At 36.5% G+C, this 25,052-nt stretch overlaps 2 protein-coding genes across 2 annotated transcripts; one reads left to right on the plus strand and one right to left on the minus strand.

Moving 5' to 3' along the window:
- Positions 1-6,291: 6,291 nt before the first annotated feature.
- On the plus strand, positions 6,292-7,600 carry LOC128553286 (uncharacterized). The gene is made up of 2 exons (XM_053534418.1): positions 6,292-6,900; positions 7,516-7,600. Exons 1-2 carry the CDS (start codon positions 6,425-6,427, stop codon positions 7,598-7,600), a joined length of 561 nt encoding a protein of 186 aa, XP_053390393.1. The 5' UTR covers positions 6,292-6,424.
- Positions 7,601-11,940: 4,340 nt separating this feature from the next.
- On the minus strand, positions 11,941-24,345 carry LOC128553287 (zinc finger and BTB domain-containing protein 14-like). Its single transcript, XM_053534419.1, has 4 exons — positions 23,982-24,345; positions 21,854-21,977; positions 12,321-12,491; positions 11,941-12,064 (listed from the first exon to the last, which is right to left on the minus strand). The coding sequence occupies exons 1-4, from the start codon at positions 24,343-24,345 to the stop codon at positions 11,941-11,943; spliced, it is 783 nt and encodes a 260-aa protein (XP_053390394.1).
- Positions 24,346-25,052: the final 707 nt, after the last annotated feature.

Consider the following 25,052-nt stretch of genomic DNA (forward strand, 5'->3'; position numbering starts at 1 on the left):
TGACCCCTATTTATTTTGAGGTCACTTGATCAAAGGTCAAGGTCACAGGAGCCTGAACAGTGACTTGAGAACCACTAGGCCAAGAGTGTTGAAATTTAGCGGGATGACTGGACATGCCAAGTAGATGATCCCTATTGCAGCCAACCATCAGTGTCTCTTCGACTTTCGCTCCTGACCCCTATTGACTTCTTGCCTATAGGACTTTGCATTGGGGGAGACATGCGCTTTTTTACAAAAGCATTTTCTAGTTTTCATCAGATTATGAAATACATCAGATGTGTTTAAAATCATAAATCAACACAGAAAATCAACATAATCAGGAACTGCAAAATGCATAGAATGTATTGTAAATCAGGTTGTCATATTTTCCATTTATTTGCCTCTCAAAAATTAGATTATTAATCATGACATTATTCATTGACATTTGTACAAGGTATATCATTTTAGAAAACTTTTATATTTGCAATAGAAATGTTGATTTTCATACATACTAGAACTTATTTTGTTTAGTTGTTTACTGTGGCTGCTGAACGCTATGAAAGTAGAGAGAAGTTATGTTATATTAATAGGCATGCCCATTTCTGTTGTGAATTAAATGTTACATACGAGTAGCTTTGTTTGTCATCTGTTTGTTAGTTTTAGCTGACAGAGTCATGAAAAGAGCTTATTCACTTACTCGTCTTTAAGTCGTCCGCCTGTTGTCTTCTCGAGTAGTCATCGTGTTACTTACACAGAATGACTACAACAAATCAGACAAATGATGAGCAAAATTGTTTTAAATGTAAGTGGATGGTCCTGCGTCCATGGTCTGTCATCACCAATTTACATAAACTTCTCTGGAACTATTGCTCAGATTTATGCCAGACTTGGTCTTTTGTGTCACGGTGCACAATCACGTGGTTTCTGACGTCACGCCGTAGGTATCGCGCCAAGCATTTAATATAAACAAAGCTCGATTCAAGAAGAAAAACTCGTCGTAAGTATTTTATTACGTATTTTTATAAAATGTCTTTTGTATGTTGCAAGTCCTTATATCAATGCGTACCTCCGGTCACACAGCATCTGCCCGTGTCTGCTTTAGTTTGGCTGGAATACGGGACAAACTGACCAAAATCTCAAAATCTCTCCTGATATAGCTCCAAGTTGATTCCAGAACCGCATAAAAATCCACTTTCTCCTGCTGAAGTATTCAGATGGCTGTTATAGTTTGGTACTCTTTGTCTCAAAACAGCCGTTGATTAATTATTTTTCACGTTAAAGGCGTTATTTTCAGGGGAAAAAAGGGATAAAAATGGTATGCTATTGCGGCAAGTTCTAAAAGATAAATGCTATAGTAACAAGCTGAAATGATAATCGGATTTTATGTCACTTTGCCCATCAGTTGTCGTAAATAAATTAACGCATATTACTCTTTCATAAAGACACAATCTGCCAGACGATTTTATTTTACGCAAAATGCAATATTGTAGGCAAAAACACGGAGCAAAATTGTATGCTATTGCGGCTAGTTAAAAAAGATAAATGATATCGCAACAAGCTTAAACATATCGGGTGAGTTTAAGCCCATTCTGTTATATAAATCAAACAAATATTGCATAGGAAATAGTGTACAAATTGTGACTGATTTTTATGACTTGTCAATAATTTATCAATACATCGTAGAAAGGTAAGTATTTTAGGTATACATGTATGGGTCCGTAGAAAAGTGCCAAAAGTTAATGCAAATGCTACATTAAATGTTTGATACTTTTATTCAAAAGTATAAATTATTGAGTTAAACACTAAAGAAATGTATATATTTTAATTCTGATTGGAATTTGCCGATATCATTGCAGCTTATTAAAGTAACACTGACATGTTAAATGCTTCAGATTATCCTAGTGATTCATATATCCACCAACTGAAGAATCAAATAACATAAAATACATTTTAGGCAAAAGTACAGACATACTTGCCAAAACACTTAATACACGTTGCTACGATACAAAGACAGAATGATAATTTCAATTTTCAAAGGTATAATTTCTAAGGTTTTCAGTTGTTTTTGGATTTTCTAGGGACAGACAAAGAACTAAAAATACGTATTTTTATAGCTCTTTGGGACAGACATGCATGTGATTAAGTGAAACGCGTATGTCTGTTAAAATATGATATATGAATGTATGCATCTATTTTAGAGATTTATTTAACATTTCTGGTGAATTAGAGGCGTCTGAATTGGCCTTTATAATTGATTTCAACACTGGTATTTGGATCCTATGCATTGTTGCAACGCGTATGATCAGCCAGAACCATTTATCTGTTGCATAGTTCCGCATTCGATACTTGGCCTGTCCAGGATTGGTGTTTCAATTAAACGTATGACTGAACTAAGACTCAAGGTGGCGTAAGTTACCAAACTAAATAATAATGTAACAACAAATGTAAATGTTTTAAAATCTATTTTTAGGATGGCACGCCGGAGAAAATCGCATTCACTTACGCTCGGGAAAAGAACATGGAAGTACAGTCGTCAAATTAAGAAAGGAATTTCAAACAAGTTACCAGGCTTTCTTCAACCTGACCCATGTACTGTGGTATCACGTTTTCCGTCAGTCTCACCGTTTAAGATGTTTGTTAATGCTCATCAAAAGGTGTATTCTCCTAGATATCCAAGAGTTAAAAGTTTCAGATCAAGTCCAACATTAACACCTTGCAAACTAAATTCGCCGTTAAAGAAGAAGAAAATATTAAAGCGGAAGCAAGAGAAATCACCATATTTGCCTCCTGTACCAAAGACACCGTCAAAATCTCCAAGTCTTAAGCGAACGAAACGTTCATTGAGTGCAAGTCTTACTGAGTGCAAATCGAATGATACAAATTTCAGTCAGCTGAATGACATTGATGAACTGACGTTATTAAGCTATGAAAATACCATACAAATTAGTGATATTGAGAAATTTTTGATATATTGGGTGGACAAAGTGATTCTGAGAATCTGCAAATCGGTAATGAAACGCTAGAAAATTCTGCCGAATCAACTAGTGGAAATGAAGATATAGGAAATATACTGAACTGCGACTTACATATCAACAATACCGCAAATTTTGAAACAGTCCGCACAACAAACAACAAACTCATTGAAAATAGCTACTGCGCCAGTGATAGGTTACATATAGAAGCTGAAAGCAAAACAGACGGTAAAGCTGAAGACACGTCATCGCTGTTGAAGAAATGATTAAACTTGTGCCGTCAGTTCTGACAAATCTTGAGAAAGAAGGAATTAGTGGCGTGTTCTTGGAATTCTTTAGACAAGTAGAACAAAACAAATTTCCATTAAAGAACATTGCTCTGCAATTGTGGCTAGAAGTTGTAAAATGGTTCAGTTTAAATAGCACCACTGAAATGCGATATTCGGAGGAGACTAAAAAGTTCTGGAAATTGGGCTATCTGAACTTCGGTGGTAAATTTGTCCATTTCATGTCAGGCTACAAAAATGCCGGCCAGGTTATAGAACGTGATTGCAAACTTGGATCATATCCTACAGAAGAATCAGCAATAAATTTCGCAGTTCCGAGCGCAACCCTTCTCCAAACTTTCGACCCTTATGAAACAAACAACGATAATGATCTTTCTGAACCAGGTATATTTGAGGATGTAATGAAGACAATGGCGAAAGCATTAGAGGAAAATCGTGCTGCGTCACATTTGACGGAAAAAAACTTAAAACAGGGCATAACAAAAACATCAGTGATGTCAACTTATTAGGCTTTGAAAGTGGTATTTCACTGAGAGAAAAGCAAGAGGAACACAGTAAACTTATCGCGCCAATTTTAGATCTAGTCGAAAACTTAAGAGCAATTGAGAATTTAGATACAGCGACTTTACCTGATGAACAGAGAAATGAGATCAAGAAGTGTGTGCTGGTGCACTGAATGATGTGTCAAAACATATTTTGAAAGTAAGAGAAATTAGAAAGAAAAAGGTATATGCAAAGGAAAAGCTAATTGAACGAAGTGAAGAGCCAACCAAATGAAAAATGGTAAATTTGCCTATGCTATCAGCGCAATTATTGCCTACATACATGACATCGACATGTACACGGAAAAGGCATTATCACTGTAGACGAATTAATTAGTTCATAAGTTACATACAGGGAGCACGTGTTGTAAATGGTGATACACTAGATCTGGACAGGTGTTCAGCATACCATCAGATTGGTTTAGAAGGTGAAAGCAATGATACACGTAGAGTGAAACAGAGGTCGGATAGATGGTTCGCTGCACGGAAAGACGCGCAAATCACAGGAAGTACAATTTATGCAGCGATTGGTTTAGAAGGTTTAAAAGCACAGAGACAACACTACGATCAGGTTGTATGTGGTTTGCCAGAACCGGATAAAAGTGATAAAGTAAGGGAAAATATGGCCTATGGAACTTACAATGAACCAAACGCAATCGCTACAATTGTTGGAAAGGTTGGACCAGTACTATTTCCAACACGATTGTTTGCGAAGAAGGCTACATTCAGTATGGTAATAGTACAAATATGAAAACAATTATATCACCAGACGGTAGTTTAAAAACTACTGATGGTGAAACAATATCTGGTATTGAAGTAAAATGTCCAGTCCTAGATGTACATGTCAAATTCCCACAGCGATATTTACTCCAGTGCTTGGCGGAAATCGAAAGTCTAGACGTTGATCAGCTAGTGTATCTCTCCTGGAGACCGGATATTAGCGCTGTATATATTGTCAAGAAGAATACCGAACTATTTAGCAAAGCGTATGACATTGCAAAATCTTTGTATGGAGTTGAACGTCCAAAGAGGTTAACAAAAGTAAGTGATGCGGTACGACAACTACAGAAAGAGATTGAAGCGGCATGTGAATGTATTGAAATAGTTGAATTTAAGATGATCGTACCTTCAATAAAACACAGTAAGTCAGGAGTCTCAGATTTGAATGCAGACAGATTTAATACCGCACGTGTAGTCTTAATGATGGAGACTACAGCTAGCAGTTTTGAACAGTTCTATGAAATTAATAGACAGCCAGCATCAGAGGCTGTCGTGTTCCTGTTGTGCGATCTAGATAGGGAATGGAGTGAAGAATCAGTGCGCACTGCTCCTATATGTTGGTTTCCGAAAGGGTACTCATTAGATGGAAATACAATAAGGAAAATTCTCGAGACTGTGTTGGATGTGTGTAAGAAAAATGAAATTCATGTTCCAGCCCTGTCATTTGATGGTCAATGGCACAATATCTGTGTCCGTGGCGATGACAATGATCCGCTGACGATATTTCAGTTACAAAAGATGTATGGCGGAAGGTTGAGAAGACAAAAAAATCAGAATTTTTGAGAGAAATTAAACAACTAAACAGAGAACCAAGATGGCGGATAAGCGAAGAGTTGCATGATGATGGAGCGGATCAAAACTGAAATGATGAAAAAGGTCATTATACTGATGTTACAATAGGTAGATTGCCATCATTCTCCCCACGAATTCTTCAACAGAGAAAAGTTGACCTCGCCAAACAGAAAGAAAGGAATACTGTCCAAAATGAGAATGACTTCGCTTCAGATTTCATAGAAGCTGTATTGAATGCAGGCGAAGCTGAAGAAGACAGACACCCGGAAGTTAATGAAATGACGATGATACAAACCAGTATGACAGTGAGGTTAAAATCTCTGAGCAAGACGCTGAAAATTTTTATACGATGCTTAAATTAATGACAAAAGTAATAAAAAAGGCAAATGGAACAACGAGTCTTCAATCAGTGTATTAAAATGCTTTGAATCTGCTGATAACTTGAAAAAAATGACTGATGCTGACGTCAAGATAGTAGTACGTTACTTGAACAGTACTTACCTCAAAGAGAAAATAAAGGAAAGCGGAACTAAACAAAACAAACTTGCACATCTTTACAAAGTTTTCGGACTTCAACCTAGCATTGCAACCAGTTTGCCCAAAAGTAAGAAACACACTGTTAAAAAACTCTCAGAATTGGCCTTTAACCAAGTATCCAAGATGAAGAAGTCAGAATTAAATATAGTATATGCTGAGTATATCTGGCATGCGGAATTACAACAATGGCTAAATGAGCGCCCAGCTATAACTCATGCCAGTTTTGATAGTCGAACGTCAGCGGAATCAGTTGTCGAAAGCAACGAATCAGACGGAGCAAACCTATAAGCAACATTATATCAGGATTTGGACAATTCCGTCATCCCCAAGTTTTGGTTTTATTATCCAAACGTAAGCGGAAGTAGAGGTCAACTCGAAATAAGTTTGCATTGACTCCACACATTTACTGACACGCACTAGAAGGAAATGCTGCAGGGGTGGAATCGAAGGATTGTCCAACGAACCTTGGAGAAATGTTGCAAAACGTGGAAACACATTATTAACTTTGGCTGTTGTCGATGGAGTACTTGAACCTATGTCTGTTTCTGTCGCGCGATGTCATTTCACCGAAGAAGTTGAAAATGACATGCGCATACATGGTGATATTCGCGCGGCTGATCTTTGTAGAGATATACGTCAGTGGTGGTATGCCGAGGATGATCCTGGTATAAACTCAAAACTCCGAATACAGCAAAGAATGTCATTAAGAAAACGACTACTTAGCTACGTTAACTTCGCGCATTTCCCGTCTCCTACGATGTACATAAATGGGTGGCCTTGCCAACTATGGGAGGCACTTATTGCCAACATAGATGCAAAGACACACCTATATGGGTTAACACACAGTCACACGTACAACGTTAGAGCCTTTAGTTCTATGATGGGGGAAACCTATTTCTCTGAGCTTACAATGTTCGACAGACGTGGTCGTGGGACAGTAACTGCTGCAGAATTCGGCCGATTCATATGCAGCACATGGCAAGCCCTGAACATGCGACTTGATCCCGAGAGGTTAGTCTAAACTTTATATCTAAAAGCAACACAAAATATTACGGGTTGTAAAAAAAATTTATTAAAGGCGTACGTTAGAATTCCTTGTATATGAGATGGGCGAAAATTTTCCCAGTAACAGAATTTCTTCAAACTTTGGATATTGAAGGACAATCATCTAAGAAACAAAAAAATGCAATAAAAATCATAGGTCACCGGATTCGAAAAAGAGTTATCTGCCCTTGAAAACGTCATTTTTGGGAGAAATGCCGTTTTCAAGGGCAGATAACTCTTTTTCGATTATGGTGACCTATGATTTTTATTGCATTTTTTTGTTTCTTAGAAGATTGTCCTTCAATATTCAAAGTTTGAAGAACTTCTGTTATTGGGAAAATTTTCGCACCAAATTCTAGCATACGTCCTTAAACGAAGCAAAGCGTACTGAGTGTATTTAAACTTAATTTGCACGTACAATAATATTTAAACTTAATACAAACCACAGTAACAACTGTATTAAAGTCAATTCGGATTTTAAGTTTGTATCATGATCCTTTGCGCAGATACTTACGATTTATATTTGTTTTCATTTTAGAAAATGTAGGAAATTGAATTATACGAGCTATTTTTGTTTAACAGATCATTTTACTATCGAACAAGCCGGAAGACGGTTTACAAGCTGGTGGACAAGTCTGACATGTTTTCACAGAACGGCGGTAGATGACTGATGACGCAGATGACGTGCCAAGTGATAAACGTTGTACAATGGATGTCAAGTAATTACCTACATTCATTTGAAAATAACTGTAGTACTAATTGTAATAATAATAATGAGATAATAGGGAAATTCTATTCTGTAACTAACTGAAATAATATTCACACAAGCAAAAAAAAACTTCAAGGGAAACGCCTTCATGTTACACAATAATTTAAGGTTGAGAGTATATCATCAAAACACAGAATATTTGATAAATGACAACATCTTTACCAATATTTTATGGCCATTTCATGTTCTGCGCGTACTGTCCCGTTCAACAGATATATAAAATTAAGGTTTAGCAGTAAGTCACAACACAACAGAAATTATTAGTAAAAGAACAACATCTTGACAAATAACTTGTCTGTCCGATACATGTTCCTGTTCTGGCCCATAGAGTTGGATACTAAAACGTTCTAAAGTATTTGTCCCTCTTTAAAGAAGAATGCTATTTGTAAAGAAATAAATGTAAATTATTGTCCAAAACGACGTTTTAAACCTGGTTATGTTAAGTTTAAACACTGGTATATTGTTGAAATTGCATCTAAATGAAGACATGAAACAGCTTTCTAAAATTGGTGTTTTTTAAAGGCACAGAACAGGCCAGAAGTGTGGCCCCTTCATACTGTCTCGTTCCGGTATTCAATACATATATAAGTAAATTCGCAATGGTTTTACAGAATAATATACATGTTTACATGCTGTTAAATTTTCATGTACAACAATGCTTTCTTTCTATGATTTGATGATGTTCAAACTTTTTTCTCCGAAACATGGACCTTACTCTTAATAAACTCTGAAGGGACATAGCCAAACAAATATTGATAAGTTCGGACTATATATCTGATTGAATCTATTCATAAGCAGTTATCAGTAAGGTAAAACTATGGAGTCCCTGGCAGTACATAGTAAGTCATACTTGTATCTCTGAAAACTTGAACAGTTTTGGCCTTTTTGCTTGTTACAGGAACCACCACTTTGATCTCCCAGAGCGAAATCGGGTCGCGTGCAGGAAAAAGGTGGCTACAATGAGCACAGACAGGAACGCAGTTAAAAGGGGATCACTTGGTGTTCGTTGGGAAAGTAGTGCACGGCGGAATGAAAGTAAAATCCTTCCGACCGTAAGAATGGGACTTGACAACTGGTGAGACACAGAATGTGTGCGTGTTAACATTGCTGCTTTTCTCAAGGGAGATAACTTAACATCAAGGCTGTCGACAGGAATTTTCTTCCAACATTCTATTTCATATATTGCCCAGTTTGAAGACATCTTGAAAATTTTAGTTATTATGCACCAGTAAACTCTGTGGTATGTCATGTGATGTAGATTTGACATTTTTGGGGCAGGTTATTTCACGATACTAGCATTTTACAACGAACACATTTCAAAGCTTTCAGCTTAATTTTATTATTTCTAAATACATGTAACTTCATGTAAAATCATACGTAAACAAAATAAAGTCATACTGATTGTAAAAATAATTTATAAAGGATGTCGCGAAAATTCGTTCCATGAATAGTTGGTTCGCACATACCATCTCTCTATATTGTAAGTAAGAAATTATGTTTTTCTAAACAATAGTTTCATTATGTGCTAAAAAAACTTTTACATTTTAAACTTATAAGATGCGCAAGTGTTTTAATTATATACAGTTTTTTCGGAAATGATGGATTTTCGGAATAAATTGAACGCGTACATCAGTTTTGCAGATGACTGTGAATGAAACAGACGATTTTATAACTTTAAATTCGAAACTCCAAAATCATTTCTTTCAGTAACTGTTCCAGTTTGTATATATTGCTGCGTCCTTTTGTATTATAATTCAATCAATATATACATATAGGTGTATATATAGCTACTATATTTTTAGACCTTTTGAAAAACCGGAACGAATTTTCTTGACACTCATTTAATATTACATTGCAAAATTAATGCCAGCATTGTATTTTATCCATTGATTGCTTTATCGTATTTTTCTTATTTCTTAAGGACCCAATATTATACTTTAAATAACGTTCATGTGTCTTAATAAACCTGCAGTACGTGTTCTTTTCCGAAAATCGAGAGATTTCAGCAGTATTTATCAATTATGTAATTTCTGATTTTGCGTTAAAACAAGTATGAAATAAATTTGTTTGTGACTTAAAGAAGACAGAATAATGTATATTTCAAATTAATTCCATTATATATAGCTTACACTTATGCCTTCTTATGGCAACTTTGTAACAAAAATATCATTCCCGCGGAAATTCAGGAAATTAGTTGCAGACTAAAATGATAAGCTCATAATATAATTACAGATATGTAAAGCAAAATTGTTAATTTGATATACATGTCATGTTTTGATGTATGCATACATCGTTTTACAAGAGCTACGATACTTATGTAGAGTCAATACTCTGAACTTCATAATACTATACAATACTGGCATTAATTTAATCGGAGTAAATCACAGATAATGCAAATCACAGACAAAATAAAAATGTTTATTAAAATTAAAAACATTAGAACTGATTATGTTTTTAACTTGTCTTTTATGACTACTGGCCTTTTTCTTGTAACATGATAAATACAACTCTAGATTTAGATATAAGCGACGTGATCGGAAATTTCAAAATCTGCATTAAAAAAGAGCTGTCAGCTTGGTCGTCAGTACTTGTCTCTGAATTAGAGCTTTGCCGGTAAACACTTTATTAACCAAAAATGTTAAAGAAGGTCACAAGTCTGTCAAATTCAAATCAGATTTATGGGATTTGTTTCTATTGAGATTAACGCAATAAATTTTAAAATTGTTTGAGCAAAGACACACCTTGACTTGTACGCTGAAGTCATTGTAACTTTTTACCCCCGCATTTCAAAAAAAATATATCAGAAAGCGAGAACATGTCTGTATAGATTTTTCTAAGTATTCACCGACAGCGTCAGAGCGGATTACAATACAAAACAAAACACTGAAACTATGGAGTCTGTTGAAATCAACATATCTAAATATGAGCCGTGCCTTGGGAAAACCAACATAGTGGCTTTGCGACAAGCATGGATCCAGACCAGCCTGGGCATCCACACAGGCTAGTCTGGATCTATGCTGTTCACGAAGCCACTATGTTGGTTTTCCCATGGCATGGCTCATTTTATTATCTGAAAAGATTACTTACATGTACAATACATGTCAGCGCAATAACTCGATAAGTGCTTATTTGGTACCCGAGCATTAAGTTCAAATATTGAGTTATTGCTCTGGCATGATTACAATGGATATTGATCTCTAGAAAATTGTAACACGCAAATATCTGATATTTCAAATTCTCAATAACAACAAGAGCTGTCGTAGGACAGCAACGATCGACTATTCAACAGCCCTGTCAATTGAATGAAAACATAAGTCGAAAAAGGGGCATAATTTTGTAAAAATGCAAAACAGGGTTATGGAACCTACAAAGTCCTTATCAGATCATGACAGTGGACAAGTGTGTGAAGTTTCAATCCATTCCCATTAGTGGGTACTGAGATACCAGCTTATATATAAGAATTTAACCAAAAAGTTGAAAATAGGGCATAATTTTCAGAAATGCAAAGTAAAGTTATTGAACCTTTACACTTCATGTCACATCATGACAGTGAGTGGATACTGAAATACCAGCTAAAATATAAAATCTTAACCAAAAACTACTAAATCGAAAAAGGGACATAATTTTGAGAAAAAAAATCAAAGTAGAGATATTGGACCTACTAAGTGTATGTCAGATAATGACAGTAAACAACTGTGAAGTTTCAATTCATTCCCATTAAAGAGTACTGAGCTACCAGCTTACATACCATACCTTAACCAAAAATTTGTAAGTCTAAAAAGGCGCATAATTTCGTAAAAAGGAAAAACAGAGTTACGAATCCTTTGCAGTGTAAGTCAGTTAATCACAGTTAATAAATGCTTGAAGTTTCAATCCATTCTCACCAGTGGTTACTGGGTAACCAGCTTACATACAAAACCTTAACCAAACCAGGACGCGGACGCGGACGCGGATGCCGACGCATTGGCGAGTCCAATATCTCTACTATTCTGTAAATAGTCGAACTAAAAACTAGTAAAACTTTGGTTGAACAAAATGACGAATCATGGAAAACAAGCTTCAATAAGAATTATGATGATTTTCACTCTTTCCCGTGACGTTGCTTAATATGCCTATTCAGGGATGACCTGTGCTTGTACATTGCACCACACTGTGTGCAGGCCAGACTCCGACTATCTGCATGACTACGCATGTGCTCTGTTAGTTCAAAACGTGTTGCTGCACGATGCCCGCAAATGTCACAACTGAAAACCCGTTTGATTGTTCTCCCTCCTCTCGTGAGCCTTTAAGTCTGAACTTGTGGCAAATGTCTTATTGCATGTCAAACAGACGTAATTCTTTGTTAAATCATGCTCTCTGCACCTGAAAATTAATGGAAATAATTTAATAATGCTGTCCATTTGTCATTCAGTCATTTGATAAATATAATGCACTTTTGTCGTTATGTTCTGCACATTTGGGATCATGTCTAAATCAATACAAAAAAAATGTTGTCATTTACTTCAGAATTGTTACTTTGGTACAACTCTGGGAGATAGAAGAGTTTAGCATGTAAGTTAACAGACAGTTTTGAGCAGTTCTGCTATTAAAACAAATGTAAACTTATATAAAAAGTTACCTATGCCTATCAAGATCTCGCCGAGACCTGAAACCCCTGTCACAGCAAGTAAAGGGAAAGGTTCCTGCATGGCTCTTCTCGTGCGTACGTAAATTCCGCCTCTGGCGGAAAGTCTTGCCACACTGGCTGCACACGTTTGTGCTATCTGCATCGGTCATTCTTTGTTTGTATCTGAAATTAAAACAAAAAATAGCGATATAATTTATTATGACAAGAAAATTAGGCCACATTTAAAAAAGTCTTTGTTTTTGCTGTCTCCTGATCCTACTCGGTAGGAAGGCAAATTATTATATTTTTATTCCAGTGCTATTATAACTACTTATTTTATATTCTCATGAAGGTAAATAAATAAAATATGAAAAGACATAATATGTCATTTTATATCTGATTTGTTATTACTTCTGCAAATATTTGCAAAATTTCTCAAATTTAAATGACACAATTAAGCAACAATTAAGCTTATTTTTACTCTTGTACAACAATGACTAAAATTCTAAATTGTTGTTATCATTTCAAATGGGAGAGATGGACCTCAGTCTGAATAGGATTTTACAGTGATGGTGTTAAACGTATCTTATTTCCTAAGGGTCTATTTTCTAGTGGGGTGTGTAATTTATTTTCGTTCATTAACAGAGGAACTTATTGTTTGGGGAGAGAGTGTTATTTGACGAAGTTACAAATTCATGGCAATGTGGTTTAAAAGTATTCACCTAAAAAAGTCACACTAGTCTCCAGGCGTCGATCGAAAAATTTCCTTCACTAAATACTGTGTGCTAAGAAAATCTGCATTTCGGAAACTTTACTTATTATATAATAAAGTAATTTACGCAGTCCTCTAAATATTGAAATCCGTTTGCATAAGTAACGATGAAAATAAGCAAACAATTAACAACAGAAAACTTACGACATGAAACGCACGTGTATTGTTTTCCCGCCAAAAATATAAGCACATTGTCTCAGAAATAAATTCATTTTAGTGCTCAGAGGCCTGGATTTTGTTACCGTCAGATTTCAAGTCGGAAACAGGAGATCCTGAGTTATTTTCGTATTAATATTAAACAAACTGATAAATTTTGCGAGGAAACATAGAATAACAATAGCGTTTCCGTAACGTTTGCTGTGGCAGCGCCTACGAGTTTAATCGAGAGAGATGTATTGAATGAATTAGACAGATTACCCTTATAATATTTTTATTCAAAATGTACAGTAAATATTAGTTCCATCTGTAATTACTGTTTTGATTTATATCGTCCAAACAGATTTCCACAAACACAATATCCGTCATCAAACGCACGTGCTTCTTTCCCTCCAAAATTAAAATTTCGTGTCCACAACGTAATCATTTTCGCAAGCATGCCAATCGATCTCATTTCAAATTAAGCAAAGGTACTTTTAGATATTAAACAAGAGGTTATTTCAGCTTGTTACTATAGCATTTATCTTTTAGAACTTGCCGCAATAGCATACCATTTTTATCCCTTTTTTCCCCTGAAAATAACGCCTTTAACGTGAAAAATAATTAATCAACGGCTGTTTTGAGACAAAAAGTACCAAACTATAATAGCCATCTGAATACTTCAGCAGGAGAAAGTGGATTTTTATGCGGTTCTGGAATCAACTTGGAGCTATATCAGGAGAGATTTTGAGATTTTGGTCAGTTTGTCCCGTATTCCAGCCAAACTAAAGCAGACACGGGCAGATGCTGTGTGACCGGAGGTATGCATTGATATAAGGACTTGCAACATACAAAAGACATTTTATAAAAATACGTAATAAAATACTTACGACGAGTTTTTCTTCTTGAATCGAGCTTTGTTTATATTAAATGCTTGGCGCGATACCTACGGCGTGACGTCAGAAACCACGTGATTGTGCACCGTGAGCTCGTAGAACACGAAATGCCCCCCTTGATGCATTCAGTAATTGCACAAGGAACAGAAATTATTTGGTCACTGTACACAAAAGTTCTACTATTCTGGGTCAATGTGACCTTGACCTTTGACCTACTGACCTCATATTCAATAGGGGTCATCTGCTGGTCAAGATCAACCTCCCTATTAAGTTTCTTGATCCTAAGCCCAAGCATTCTCAAGTTATCGTCCTGAAACGCTAAGTGTTCTGGGTCAATGTGACCTTGACCTTTGACCTACTGACCGCAGAATCAATAGGAGTCATATGCTGGTCCTCCCTATCAAGTTTCGTGATCCTAAGCCAAAGCATTCTTAAGTTACTGTCCAGAAATGGTTCAACTGTTCAGGGTCACTGTGACCTTGACCTTTGACCTACTGACCTCAAAATCAATAGGGGCATCTACTGGGCATGACCAACCTCCCTATCAAGTTTCATGATCCTAGGCACAAGCCTTCTTGAGTGAATATTGCTTAAGCCGGTGCTAGGGGGCGTGGGCAGTGTTGCATTTTCCATTACTGCTCATGAACAGACTCAGTCAAACCGAGTCTGCAATTTTAACAGTTTGCCTTGTTCTCGGTGCTTCCGAGGGATCTACTTTTCAGATTTTATCATCCGGAAACCGTTTAACTGTTCCTGGTCACTGTGACCTTGACCTTTGACCTAATCGACTCAAAATCAACTTTCATTGTCCTAGGCTCAAGTGTTCTTGAGTTACCATCTGGAAACCAATTGGTCGACAGACCGACCTACTACTGACCGACCTGCTAAACAGTATACCCCTCCTTCTCCGAAGCGGGCATAATAAGCACACCAGGCCCCTTTACTTGCCACTAGAGCTGAAAATAAGAAACAAACTTTAAACAACTTCTACTTATGGAAAGCTTGATCGCTAAGTCCAATCGTTATTTGGAAAAACCGGATCAGTAACGCATAATTTCGGATAAAATGGAGCGGTTTTGGCAAGAAAATTGTCTTTTCCAGTTATTTAGAAATTATTGTCAGAGACAGCATATAGCACAAGATGTGCTCTGAACATTATGGAATACTCGTTGCTATTAGTTTCCAGCAAATCTAAGTACTTTTTAGCTCTTTTTAGTACTTTTTTATCTTTTATTTCAGTTAATTTGTCTTATATTTACAGTATATTTTTTTATTATTTTATAAAACCTAATTATTTAAAGTTAACTATTTCCAATATAACTCCTTCAAACCAAAGAGCTATAAAAATATTTTATACTTCTTTGTTCAAACCTCACGATGATTTTAAATACAAGTTTTCAAAGTCAAAAATATCATAAGAAAGCAAAAATGCCTAAAATATTAATGGGGACAAAATTACCAAAAGGGGGACGAGTTGACCAAATCGGGGACGAGTTGATTTGGGGACGAGTTGACTAGGGGACGAGTTGACTTGATACCAGCTTTTGTGATCGCCGTTCGTCCGTCCACAATTTCCTTGTGAACACGATAGAGACCACATTTTGTATTTGATTTTAATCAAACTTGCACACAACTTGTATTGGCATAATATCTCGATTCCCTTCAAAAACTGGCCAGATCCCATCATGGGTTCCACAGTTATGGCCCCTTAAAAGGGCCAAAATTTGCCATTTTTGGCATGTGAACACGATACAGACCAAATTTTGCGATCAACTTAAATAAAACTTGCACACAACTTGTAATGGCATAATATCTCGGTTCCTTTCGAAAACTGGCCAGATCCCATCATAGGTTCCACAGTTATGGCCCCTTAAAAGGGCCAAAATTTGCCATTTTGGCTTGTGAACACGATACAGACCACATTTTGCAATCAACTTAAATAAAACTTAAACACAACTTGTAATGGCATAATATCTCGGTTCCTTTCGAAAACTGGCCAGATCCCATCATGGGTTCTAAAGTTATGGCCTCTTAAAAGGGCCAAAATTTGCCATTTTTGGCTTGTGAACAGGATAGAGTCCACATTTTGCAATCAACTTTAATCAAACTTGCACGCAACTTGTATTGACATAATATCTCGGTTCCTTTCGAAAACTGGCCAGATCCCGTCATGGGTTCCAGAGTTACGACCCCTTAAAGGGCCAAAATTTGCTATTTTGGCTTTTGCAGCCATGTGGAGACTTCATTTATTGTTTGATTTGATACAAACTTGCAAAATATCTTCAACAACAATAAATCTTGGATTCCTTGATGAATATGTCAGATCTAATCTTAGGTTCCAGAGTTACGACCCCTGATTGACCCCTGAAAGAGCCAAAATTTGGTAATTTTTACCTTGTGAACACGTTAGAAGTGACATTTTATATTTGATTTTAACCACACGTACACACAACTTAAGTCACAATAAGATCTCGGTTCCTTTCGAAAACCGGTTAGATTCCATTATGGGTTCTAGAGTTACTGCCGCCCCATGTGGTTCTGGGACAATCTGTGTATGAAAAGAATTAGAATCACTGCCTTACCTTTGCATGATCGTAAGAGGCGACTAATAGGGTCTTAACACTTGGTTTTGCAGAAACTCTGTGATTCCAGCAGGTATGCAAATTTTGATTCCATACCTTACGTTTTTATTTCGATGTAAATGACATGTGGAACCAAAATTTGTAGTCCTGTTTGGCGCCATATAACCTATACTGTGTTGGTGCGCCGTAAAACCCAAATAAATAAATAGAGTTACTGCTCCTATCCGGGGCAAACGTTTCTATTTTGGCCTTTTCAGCCATATAGAGGTTTTATTTATGCTTTGATTTGTTACAAACTTGCACAGAATGATTATATTGATGATCTCTAGGCCTGGATCGAAACTGGGTCATGTTGGGTCAAAAACTAGGTCAACAGGTCAAATCGAAGAAAAGGCTTGTTATCAACCTAGAAGCCCCATTTATGACCTTATCTTCATGAAATTTGGTCAGAATGTTTATCTTGAGGATTTCTAGGCCATGTTTGAAACTGGGTCATATGGGGTCAGAAACTAAGTCACCCAGTCAAATCAAAGGAAAAGCGTGTTAACACACTTGTTCATTTGATGTGCATAAAACTTGGTCAGAATATTTGCCTGCATGGAATATCGTATGTATTTTTATCTGGATCATGTGGGGTCAAAAACTAGGTCACCAGGTCAAATCAAAGAATAAGCTTGTTTACACCCTAGTGGGGCACATTGTTGATTCTATCTAAATTTTGGTCAGAATGTTTGTTATCATGAAGTCTTGGACAAGTTCGGATCTGTGTCATGTGGGGTAAAAAACTAGGTCACTAGGTCAAATCAAAGGCAATGCTTGTTTACGAGGGTTGTCCCCGAAAATCGCGAACCCTCTTTTTTTTTCGAAAATAAGGAACGCATCAAATAATTATTTCAACTGATGTTATTTCAAAGTATACTCAACAGGACTATAAAGTTTAGAATTAAATATCTATCATATCTATCATATTATTCGAGTATTTTATTAATAATGGACGGCAGTCAGTGCTAGTCGGCGCACGCTCTGTTTTTCTCCTACAAAAGGACGCATTTTCAGAAATGACAACATCAGATAAGTTCGCCCTCTCTTTGACACACTTGCCCAACCTTCCTTAAAACGTTCGTGCCGCTTGAAGACGAGTGTCCTGCTAACATTTGCCTGACTTCGAGAATTATCCACTTCCCATTTTGTTTGTGAAGGAGTCGCACCGCGACCTACATAATATTTTATTAATACTTCCTGCGCCGCAAACTTATCTGACATCACATTTTCTGAAGGTTTGTGCGACCGTTACTTTCAAAATTACATCACCATTTTAAGGGAGGTGACGTCAAAGACTTGAAACGCAACATAATCACGTGCCATACATTGCCATTAAATACGATGTAGATTTTAATTCTATGTGATGTAGCTCTATATCGGGTAAGATACAAGAGTTTAAATAGAAGCCGCTTCATTTTGTAGGCGGAAAAATGAGCATTCACCGACTAGCACTGACTGCCGTCCATCTTTGCCCATTATTTAAATAATGTAATATGAGAGGTATTTATTTTTAAACTCTATAGTCCTGTCAAATATACACTGAAATGCTATCAGTTAAAATACTTCATTCATGCGCCGCTTATTTTCAAAATGATAAAAATAGTTCGCGATTTTCTGGGACAACCCTCGTACACTCAAGATGCCACGTTTTTTGGTCCAATCTTAATGAAAATTGGTCAGAATATTTGTCTACATGTAATCCCTAGGTAAAATATGTTTACATTGTTATGGTGTGTTACACAGGAGAGCGACCTAGGGCCATCTTGGCCCTCTTGTATCAAATTCTTTGGAAAACCATGCCAAAATAGCAGGTAAACAATGCCATGACTCAGAAAATGCGTTATTTCCAGTACGTTCTCTGATAAATATTACCAACTCCGTGTTGTCAGTGATACACTCATGTAACACGTTAGTGCTACAAAGTATAAATTATATTATTTTGAAGGCCGATATCAATGACTGAACTGATCAGTAACGCAGGAGCCAAAGGATCAGCGGCTGCAAAATGCAGAAACGCAGGAGCTTCGGATTTTTCTTCTGTGTTCGTTTTCATCAAATTCAAAAGTTAACGTACCTTCATTCACTTAATTTATCTATCAGAAACTGCAATAGGTATTGTCTCCTGATAACAGCAATTGATTATTTATTAGTTATTCATTCTCCTGATGAAGAAACCCCGTGTATTACTATTGATTTAAGGGCGGGAATTCGGTCGCACTTTTGTCAAAATGTTTTAGACAGAAAATGGCATGCACATAATCCCGTTGTCTATTCTTTCTCTTTCCTTTTTTTCAGACTAAAAGAAAGGCAAAAGCTGTTGTGTCCCTGACGACAGTCATAGACTTTCCGCTATAATCTTTATCAGTAGTAAAAATCGACAGTATCTAAACTGAAGAAATACGTGTTAGCAATTCTTTAGCAGAAATAATTCAGTTTGTCTAAAGATACAAATTATCATACCCCTGCTCTCAAAATCACGGCCTGTAAACACTAGCTTCACCTCCTTATGAGGTGATTTGAAAAAAGGGATGGCAGCGCTATAATTACCGGAACTATAGGAGTTCTAAATGTAAGCAAAGAAAGATGACGAGTCGTTGCATTATTATTTCATTATTATGGCTTCATATGCTACATATGCTATCAAACAAAATCAAGCCTGAAGAGACAAATGAAAACACACAAAGGAAAGAGTCACCAGAGTAATAAATGTAATAAATCATTCTACTGAGCTGGCGAGCTGATGTAAACCTTCATGGAACAGGGAACCCAATGGTATATCCACAGTGTGGAACGCTTTTTTATTACAACCAGTGTAATTGTATACCTTAAGAATCAATACTGATTTCATGTTCTTAGGTAAGTTGGAGCCGTCCTGTTTGTTCTAATTTCATCTGTTCAGTTTCAATATACTTCAATTTACCGGTAGTAGCAACATATTGTGCCGTGACTCTTACCAATGTGGAGCATTAAACAACTTTTTGACCATGTTGTTCTTTGTGTTGCCACTAAATATCACTGTTTTGACAGATAAATAAAGTGAACAAAGGTATGTTTCCCTGTCAACTGATGAAAACAAAATACAGAAAAAAACTCAGAAACTTCCTGCATTTTGCAGTCGCTGATCCTGTGTCTCCTGCGTTTCTGACCAGCACGGTAATGAATCACCTTATATTGGTCTTCCAAAAAATATAATTCATCATTTATGATAAAATATGTTACAGAAATGTTTCAGTGATATCGTGGAAGTGGTAATATTTAGTGTTTTTGCTGAATAATGTACTGAAATAATGCTTTTTCTGAGTCGTGGCATTGGTTACCTGCTATTTTCGCATGGTTTTCCAAAGTAATTGAGAAACGTGCTTAGATTTGCTGGAAGATGAATAGCATCGAGTATTTCATAATATTCGGAGCACATCTTGCGCTATATGCCGTCCTTTACAAAAAATTCTAAACAACAGAAAGATATAATTTTCTTACCCAAAATCACTAAAACCGCTCAATTTGATCCGAGATCACGAGTTATTGATCCGGTTTTCCAAGTAACGATTGGATACAGTGTAAAGGATCTTCATCAAACTTGGACTGTAGCATGATTATAAGGTCCTTTTTCCATTGTTTGTTCAAATGGGGGCACATGGTACCATTTAGGATCCACTAGAGCTAAAAATAGAAAAGAAACTTTTGAATAATTCTTCTCTTGAACTGCTAAATGGGTCCCTTTCAGACTTAGCTTGTAAGCATCATTGTAAGGTCCTCTCCTAGATTTGTTCAATGGGTGTACTCGGTCCGTTTTAGGAGCCACTAGAGCTAAAATAGAAAAGCCTTTAAGCAAGTTCTTCTCATGAACCGCTTGATGGATCCTCCTCAGATTTGGTTTGTAGCATCATTGTAAGGTCCTCTCCCAGATTTTTTCAATAGGTGTACTTGGTCTCTTTTAGGGACCACTAGAGTTAAAACTGGATTTTCATCAAATTTGGTCTGTAGTTCAAAATTGGGTACTGTGTGACATCCTAGGGACTGCTTGATCCTTTTGTGACTTTTTCCTAGTACACCTTGATGGATCAGACTTGGTTTGTAGCGTCATTGTATGGTCTTCTTCCAGACTTATTCAATGGGTGTACTCAGCCACTTTTAGGGGCCACTAAAAATAGAAAAACTGGTAAACAACTTCTACTCCCGAGCACCTGGTGGATCTTAATCAAATTTGATCTGTGGCGTCATTATAAGGTCCTCTATTTAGTTGCTCAAATCTGGGCACTTGGCCCCTTTTAGGGACTGCTAGAGAAAAAAATAGAAAAATAAGAATAGAAAAAATTGTTAAATGACTCCTTCTCATGAACAACATATATAATTTAAAAATTTCAACAAACTTGTTCTGTAACCATGCGCGGATCTAGCCAATTTTCTCAGGGGGCGGGGTCCGATCGACCCCTTACAATGACAAACGTGTCACAATACACTAACTTATTTGATGTTTTTGTGAATGGTAGCCGTTTACAATAACAGTAAGATTTTACTGAACATGCTGAGATAGAAAAGTAGACAACCAGCTAGGAGGGTCTTGGGGCATGCCAAGTCCCTCCCCAGGAAAAAAATTGAAATTCAACGCTTCATTTCCTGCTTTCTTGGGCATTTTAGGAGCATTTAAGAACACCTTTTCCATTGCAATTTAATATACAATATACGGCCTACCCCTGTTGGGAAACATAATAAGACTAAGTTTACTTAAAGGTAAAATTCCTAGTTTCTTTGAGACAATTAATATAAATATGAATTAAGTCCGGGTCATATGTAGCAGCAGCCGTATACACTTTGAATGCGGCCCTAATGTTGCCTTTTCAAAAAAAAATCTTTCCTTCTTCACTTCTTTCCTATTTTTAGGATTTTCAAGTGTGTGTGTGTGTGTGTGTGTGTGTGTGTGTTGTGGTGGTGGTGGTGGTGGTGGTGGGGGGGGGTGTGAGACCCCCTCTGGATCCGCGCATAGTAACATCATTTTAACGTCCTTTCAAATTCTATTCAAATTGGGATACTTGGTCCCTGTTAGGGGCCAGAGATGAAAATTTAAAAAAAAATCTTTTAACAACTTTTTATGAAATGCTTGACAGATCTTCATCAAACGTGGTCTGTAACATTATAATGCCTTCTTCCAGTTTTGTTCTAGATGGATTCTCATCAGACTTGATTTGTAGTATCACAGATTTGTTCAGTTGGTGTACTTGTTCTCTTTTAGTGGCCACGAGATCTAAAAATGGAAAACACATTAAAACAGTTTCTGATCGTCAACCACTTGATGGAACGTCATCAAACTTGGTCCCTAGCACCAATACAAATAACTTCATTAATTTTGGTCCGTAGCATCCATCTAAAGACCGCTCAGAACGGTTCAAATAAGGGCACTTGACCTATTTTATGATCTTGCTAATAAATACAGTTGTCAATATTCATTATTCAATTAGTCAAACATATGAATATTAAAGGACAAATAGTCAATTTCAGGTGAGCGACTTCGGCCACTATGTCCCTCTTGTTTAACTGTCTCGTCCATTTTGGGGAAATCTGCTCGACTATTTGATATAATTGAAAATAGCATACCTTTTGTATCCACTTATCGGTATCAGCAGGTTTTTCCAAATCTACTGGGCTGAATGCTTTTCAAACTACACAAATGTTGCCGGCATCATGAGAAGACCTCGCAGGACAAAATAGATAACTTTTTTACTTTGTTAAAATTATGCCCCTTTATTCAGTAAAATTTGGTTTAATTTAAAAGTTTTGCATGTAAGCAGATTTCTCAAATTCTTCTTGGTCAAATGCTTTCAAACTGAACACATGTCTTTTGCAACGTTGGTTAATCTCCAAAAACAAGGTTATACAACGCTAGCTTTTCTTAACACTTATACTAAGAGGTTATTTTTTTACCCGATGCAAATTAAACCTGGTTATAATATTGATGATATTTATGTTGGAGTATATCTACACAATGCATTACATATTTTTAATTGACAAATTTAATAATTTCAAATTTATTAATTCATATTCTCTTTAAATTTCTAATACTTTATGCAATAAGATGGAAACATTTTGTTAGTTATTAAAGTATCCAAGTTAATAAACCTCGGGAAACCCTGTTTCGTTGAAATATTATTTCGATTGCCGTTGATGTCTGATGTTTTCTTTATTTGATCATGGCATACTTATACTACGATATCTGAATCCCGATGCAGTGGGAACAACCCTATGAAAACAATAAAATAACTATAACCTCGAAATAACGTTTTATGGGATTATAGCACATAAGACATACACATCTTTGGAAAAAATATGCTTGAAGAGCTTATCCTGTCCTTCAGTGAAATCCTGTTAAGCTACATCATAACGTTCAATTTCGTTCCCGCTTTTTCGCCCAACTATTAACCTGGAACGCCGGCGATCAAAGCAAACCGCTAAACAGCCACTTTTACCTCCGTCATGGGAAAGTACTTCTCCAACTTCCTCGCCACTTGGTGCAAACTAAATAATATTGTTAGATGATTCGCCACATACTAAAACATGTCCACTTCCTGTTTCACATGTCTCTCTCGGCCGTTTCAGTTCAGAAGATTTATATTTCCCCAGAAGTGTCCCATCCGTGTTGAGTACTATCAAACCATAATGACTGTCAGCTACATAAATCCTCTTGCCGTAATTGCTAACAGCAAGACTGTACATGCTACCGAACAATGCATGCCCCGACTGATCTTTGGTGAATTGCTTTAGCTTTGTCCCCGTCATGTTGTAGACGAACAAAGTCGTCCTCGAGTCAGACACGTAAATATTACCATTGTAATACGCTATACCATAACAGTTTTGGTTGGTTTCTATTTCCTTTACTAACTGCAATTTCCCTTCTACAGCTACGAGGTGGATATAATTGCTACTTGATCCAAAACATACAGCGACCTCATTCTTTTAAAGAGTGCAGACCTGCCACGGATCATCTGAAAGCGTAAATACTGCATCTAAGCATACGAGGAATGATCAAGGCGTTTAAGATTTTTGTTACTTCTATCTGCAAGTATTACAGTTCCATCAGGAAGTATACAGGTATTTCAATTTAGCGTGTCTGATGCATGTTTTACATTGTACAAGTTCTTATCTTCAAGTTTATACAAAACATGTTTTTGTACGATTTGGCCAAAACAGTTTAACTCCTCTAGCAAGGACTGCAACTTCTGATTACATACAAAAGTTATGTCGTGTCTTGTACATTCTATCATCTTGTCTGCTATACATTTATTTGCTTTTTCTGTAGCCGTCTTTCCCCTTTTATTACTCACAAACTGTTGTGACGTGTTGGAACCAGCGGATATAATACTATCGTGCGATGAGTTGACGTTTTGTTGTGATGTTGTCAACTCACAACTGTCATCCGCAATCTTCTTGATTAAGGCTTGATATGTCTTCTCTATTTCATCAATACTACTCTTTTCTAGAACATCAAGTCTACGATCTATCTGTAACCGAAATGCTTTTATTTTCTCAACCTCTTCTTCTTTTCGTTTGAAAATGCGTTTAACTTCCCGTTGGTACTTGTCCAGTTGATGTTTAAACTCATCAACAACCCCTTGCATCTTCTTCTGGACGTCCGCAGAATCAGTTGTTGTATCGTTGTTCTAACATGGCTCGCTTTGATTGCCAGTTAAACAAAGAATGAAGTCAAGCTCTGTATATTCTGCGATAAACAACAGTTGACGCACGGACCGGTAAGAGAGCATTATGACGTCATTTATGACGTCAAATTGCCACATAACGTCCGGTTATTTACTACTCTAATAAATGACGCCTAGTATTATTTTTACCAAAATGTTTCAATGACCCATGTAAGAATGAAAACAATCAAGGACATCTTGTGGTTTGTCGTCTAATTTACCATGATTTATCGTTCAGATGCTTAGAGATTAACCACTCGAGCTAATGCCCTCGTGTTTCAGTTTCTGCGCATCTGGACTCTGAACCATGTTAAATTTGACGACAAACCACTCGAAGGCCATGATTATTTATTAACTATATAATGGATGCAAAACGTATGTGGTGGCGTCGTTATAAAGTATTTACGCGTGTAAACCCACGGCTGCAGATTGTGATATTAATAATGAAGGAAACCTATGTAAGGAAACTACATTTTCTAACTGAGTGCAATGTTTGTTTTAGGTATTTCGTCAATAATTTAAACCAACTCTTCAATTGCTATTAATAAAATACAAGTACATTCCCACAAATATACGTCATTACGCTAAGACCCCTGTCTTCCAGTTTTACTACTTGTTTCAAACCCAAA

This window comes from Mercenaria mercenaria, unplaced genomic scaffold (genome assembly GCF_021730395.1).
Source record: "Mercenaria mercenaria strain notata unplaced genomic scaffold, MADL_Memer_1 contig_3674, whole genome shotgun sequence".
NCBI classification, from domain to species: domain Eukaryota; kingdom Metazoa; phylum Mollusca; class Bivalvia; order Venerida; family Veneridae; genus Mercenaria; species Mercenaria mercenaria.

Excerpts from the sequence above, each read along its gene's own strand:
- LOC128553286 (XM_053534418.1), top strand. The coding sequence starts at position 6,425 with ATGTCTGTTTCTGTCGCGCGATGTCATTTCACCGAAGAAGTTGAAAAT. Across the intron at positions 6,901-7,515 it reads ATGCGACTTGATCCCGAGAG|ATCATTTTACTATCGAACAA; the intron begins GTTAGTCTAAAC and ends TTTGTTTAACAG.
- LOC128553287 (XM_053534419.1), bottom strand. The coding sequence starts at position 24,345 with ATGCAAGGGGTTGTTGATGAGTTTAAACATCAACTGGACAAGTACCAA. Across the intron at positions 21,978-23,981 it reads AGCAGACAAGATGATAGAAT|ATCTCGTGGCCACTAAAAGA; the intron begins GTACAAGACACG and ends TTCCATTTTTAG. Across the intron at positions 12,065-12,320 it reads CGAGATCTTGATAGGCATAG|GTGCAGAGAGCATGATTTAA; the intron begins GTAACTTTTTAT and ends ATTAATTTTCAG.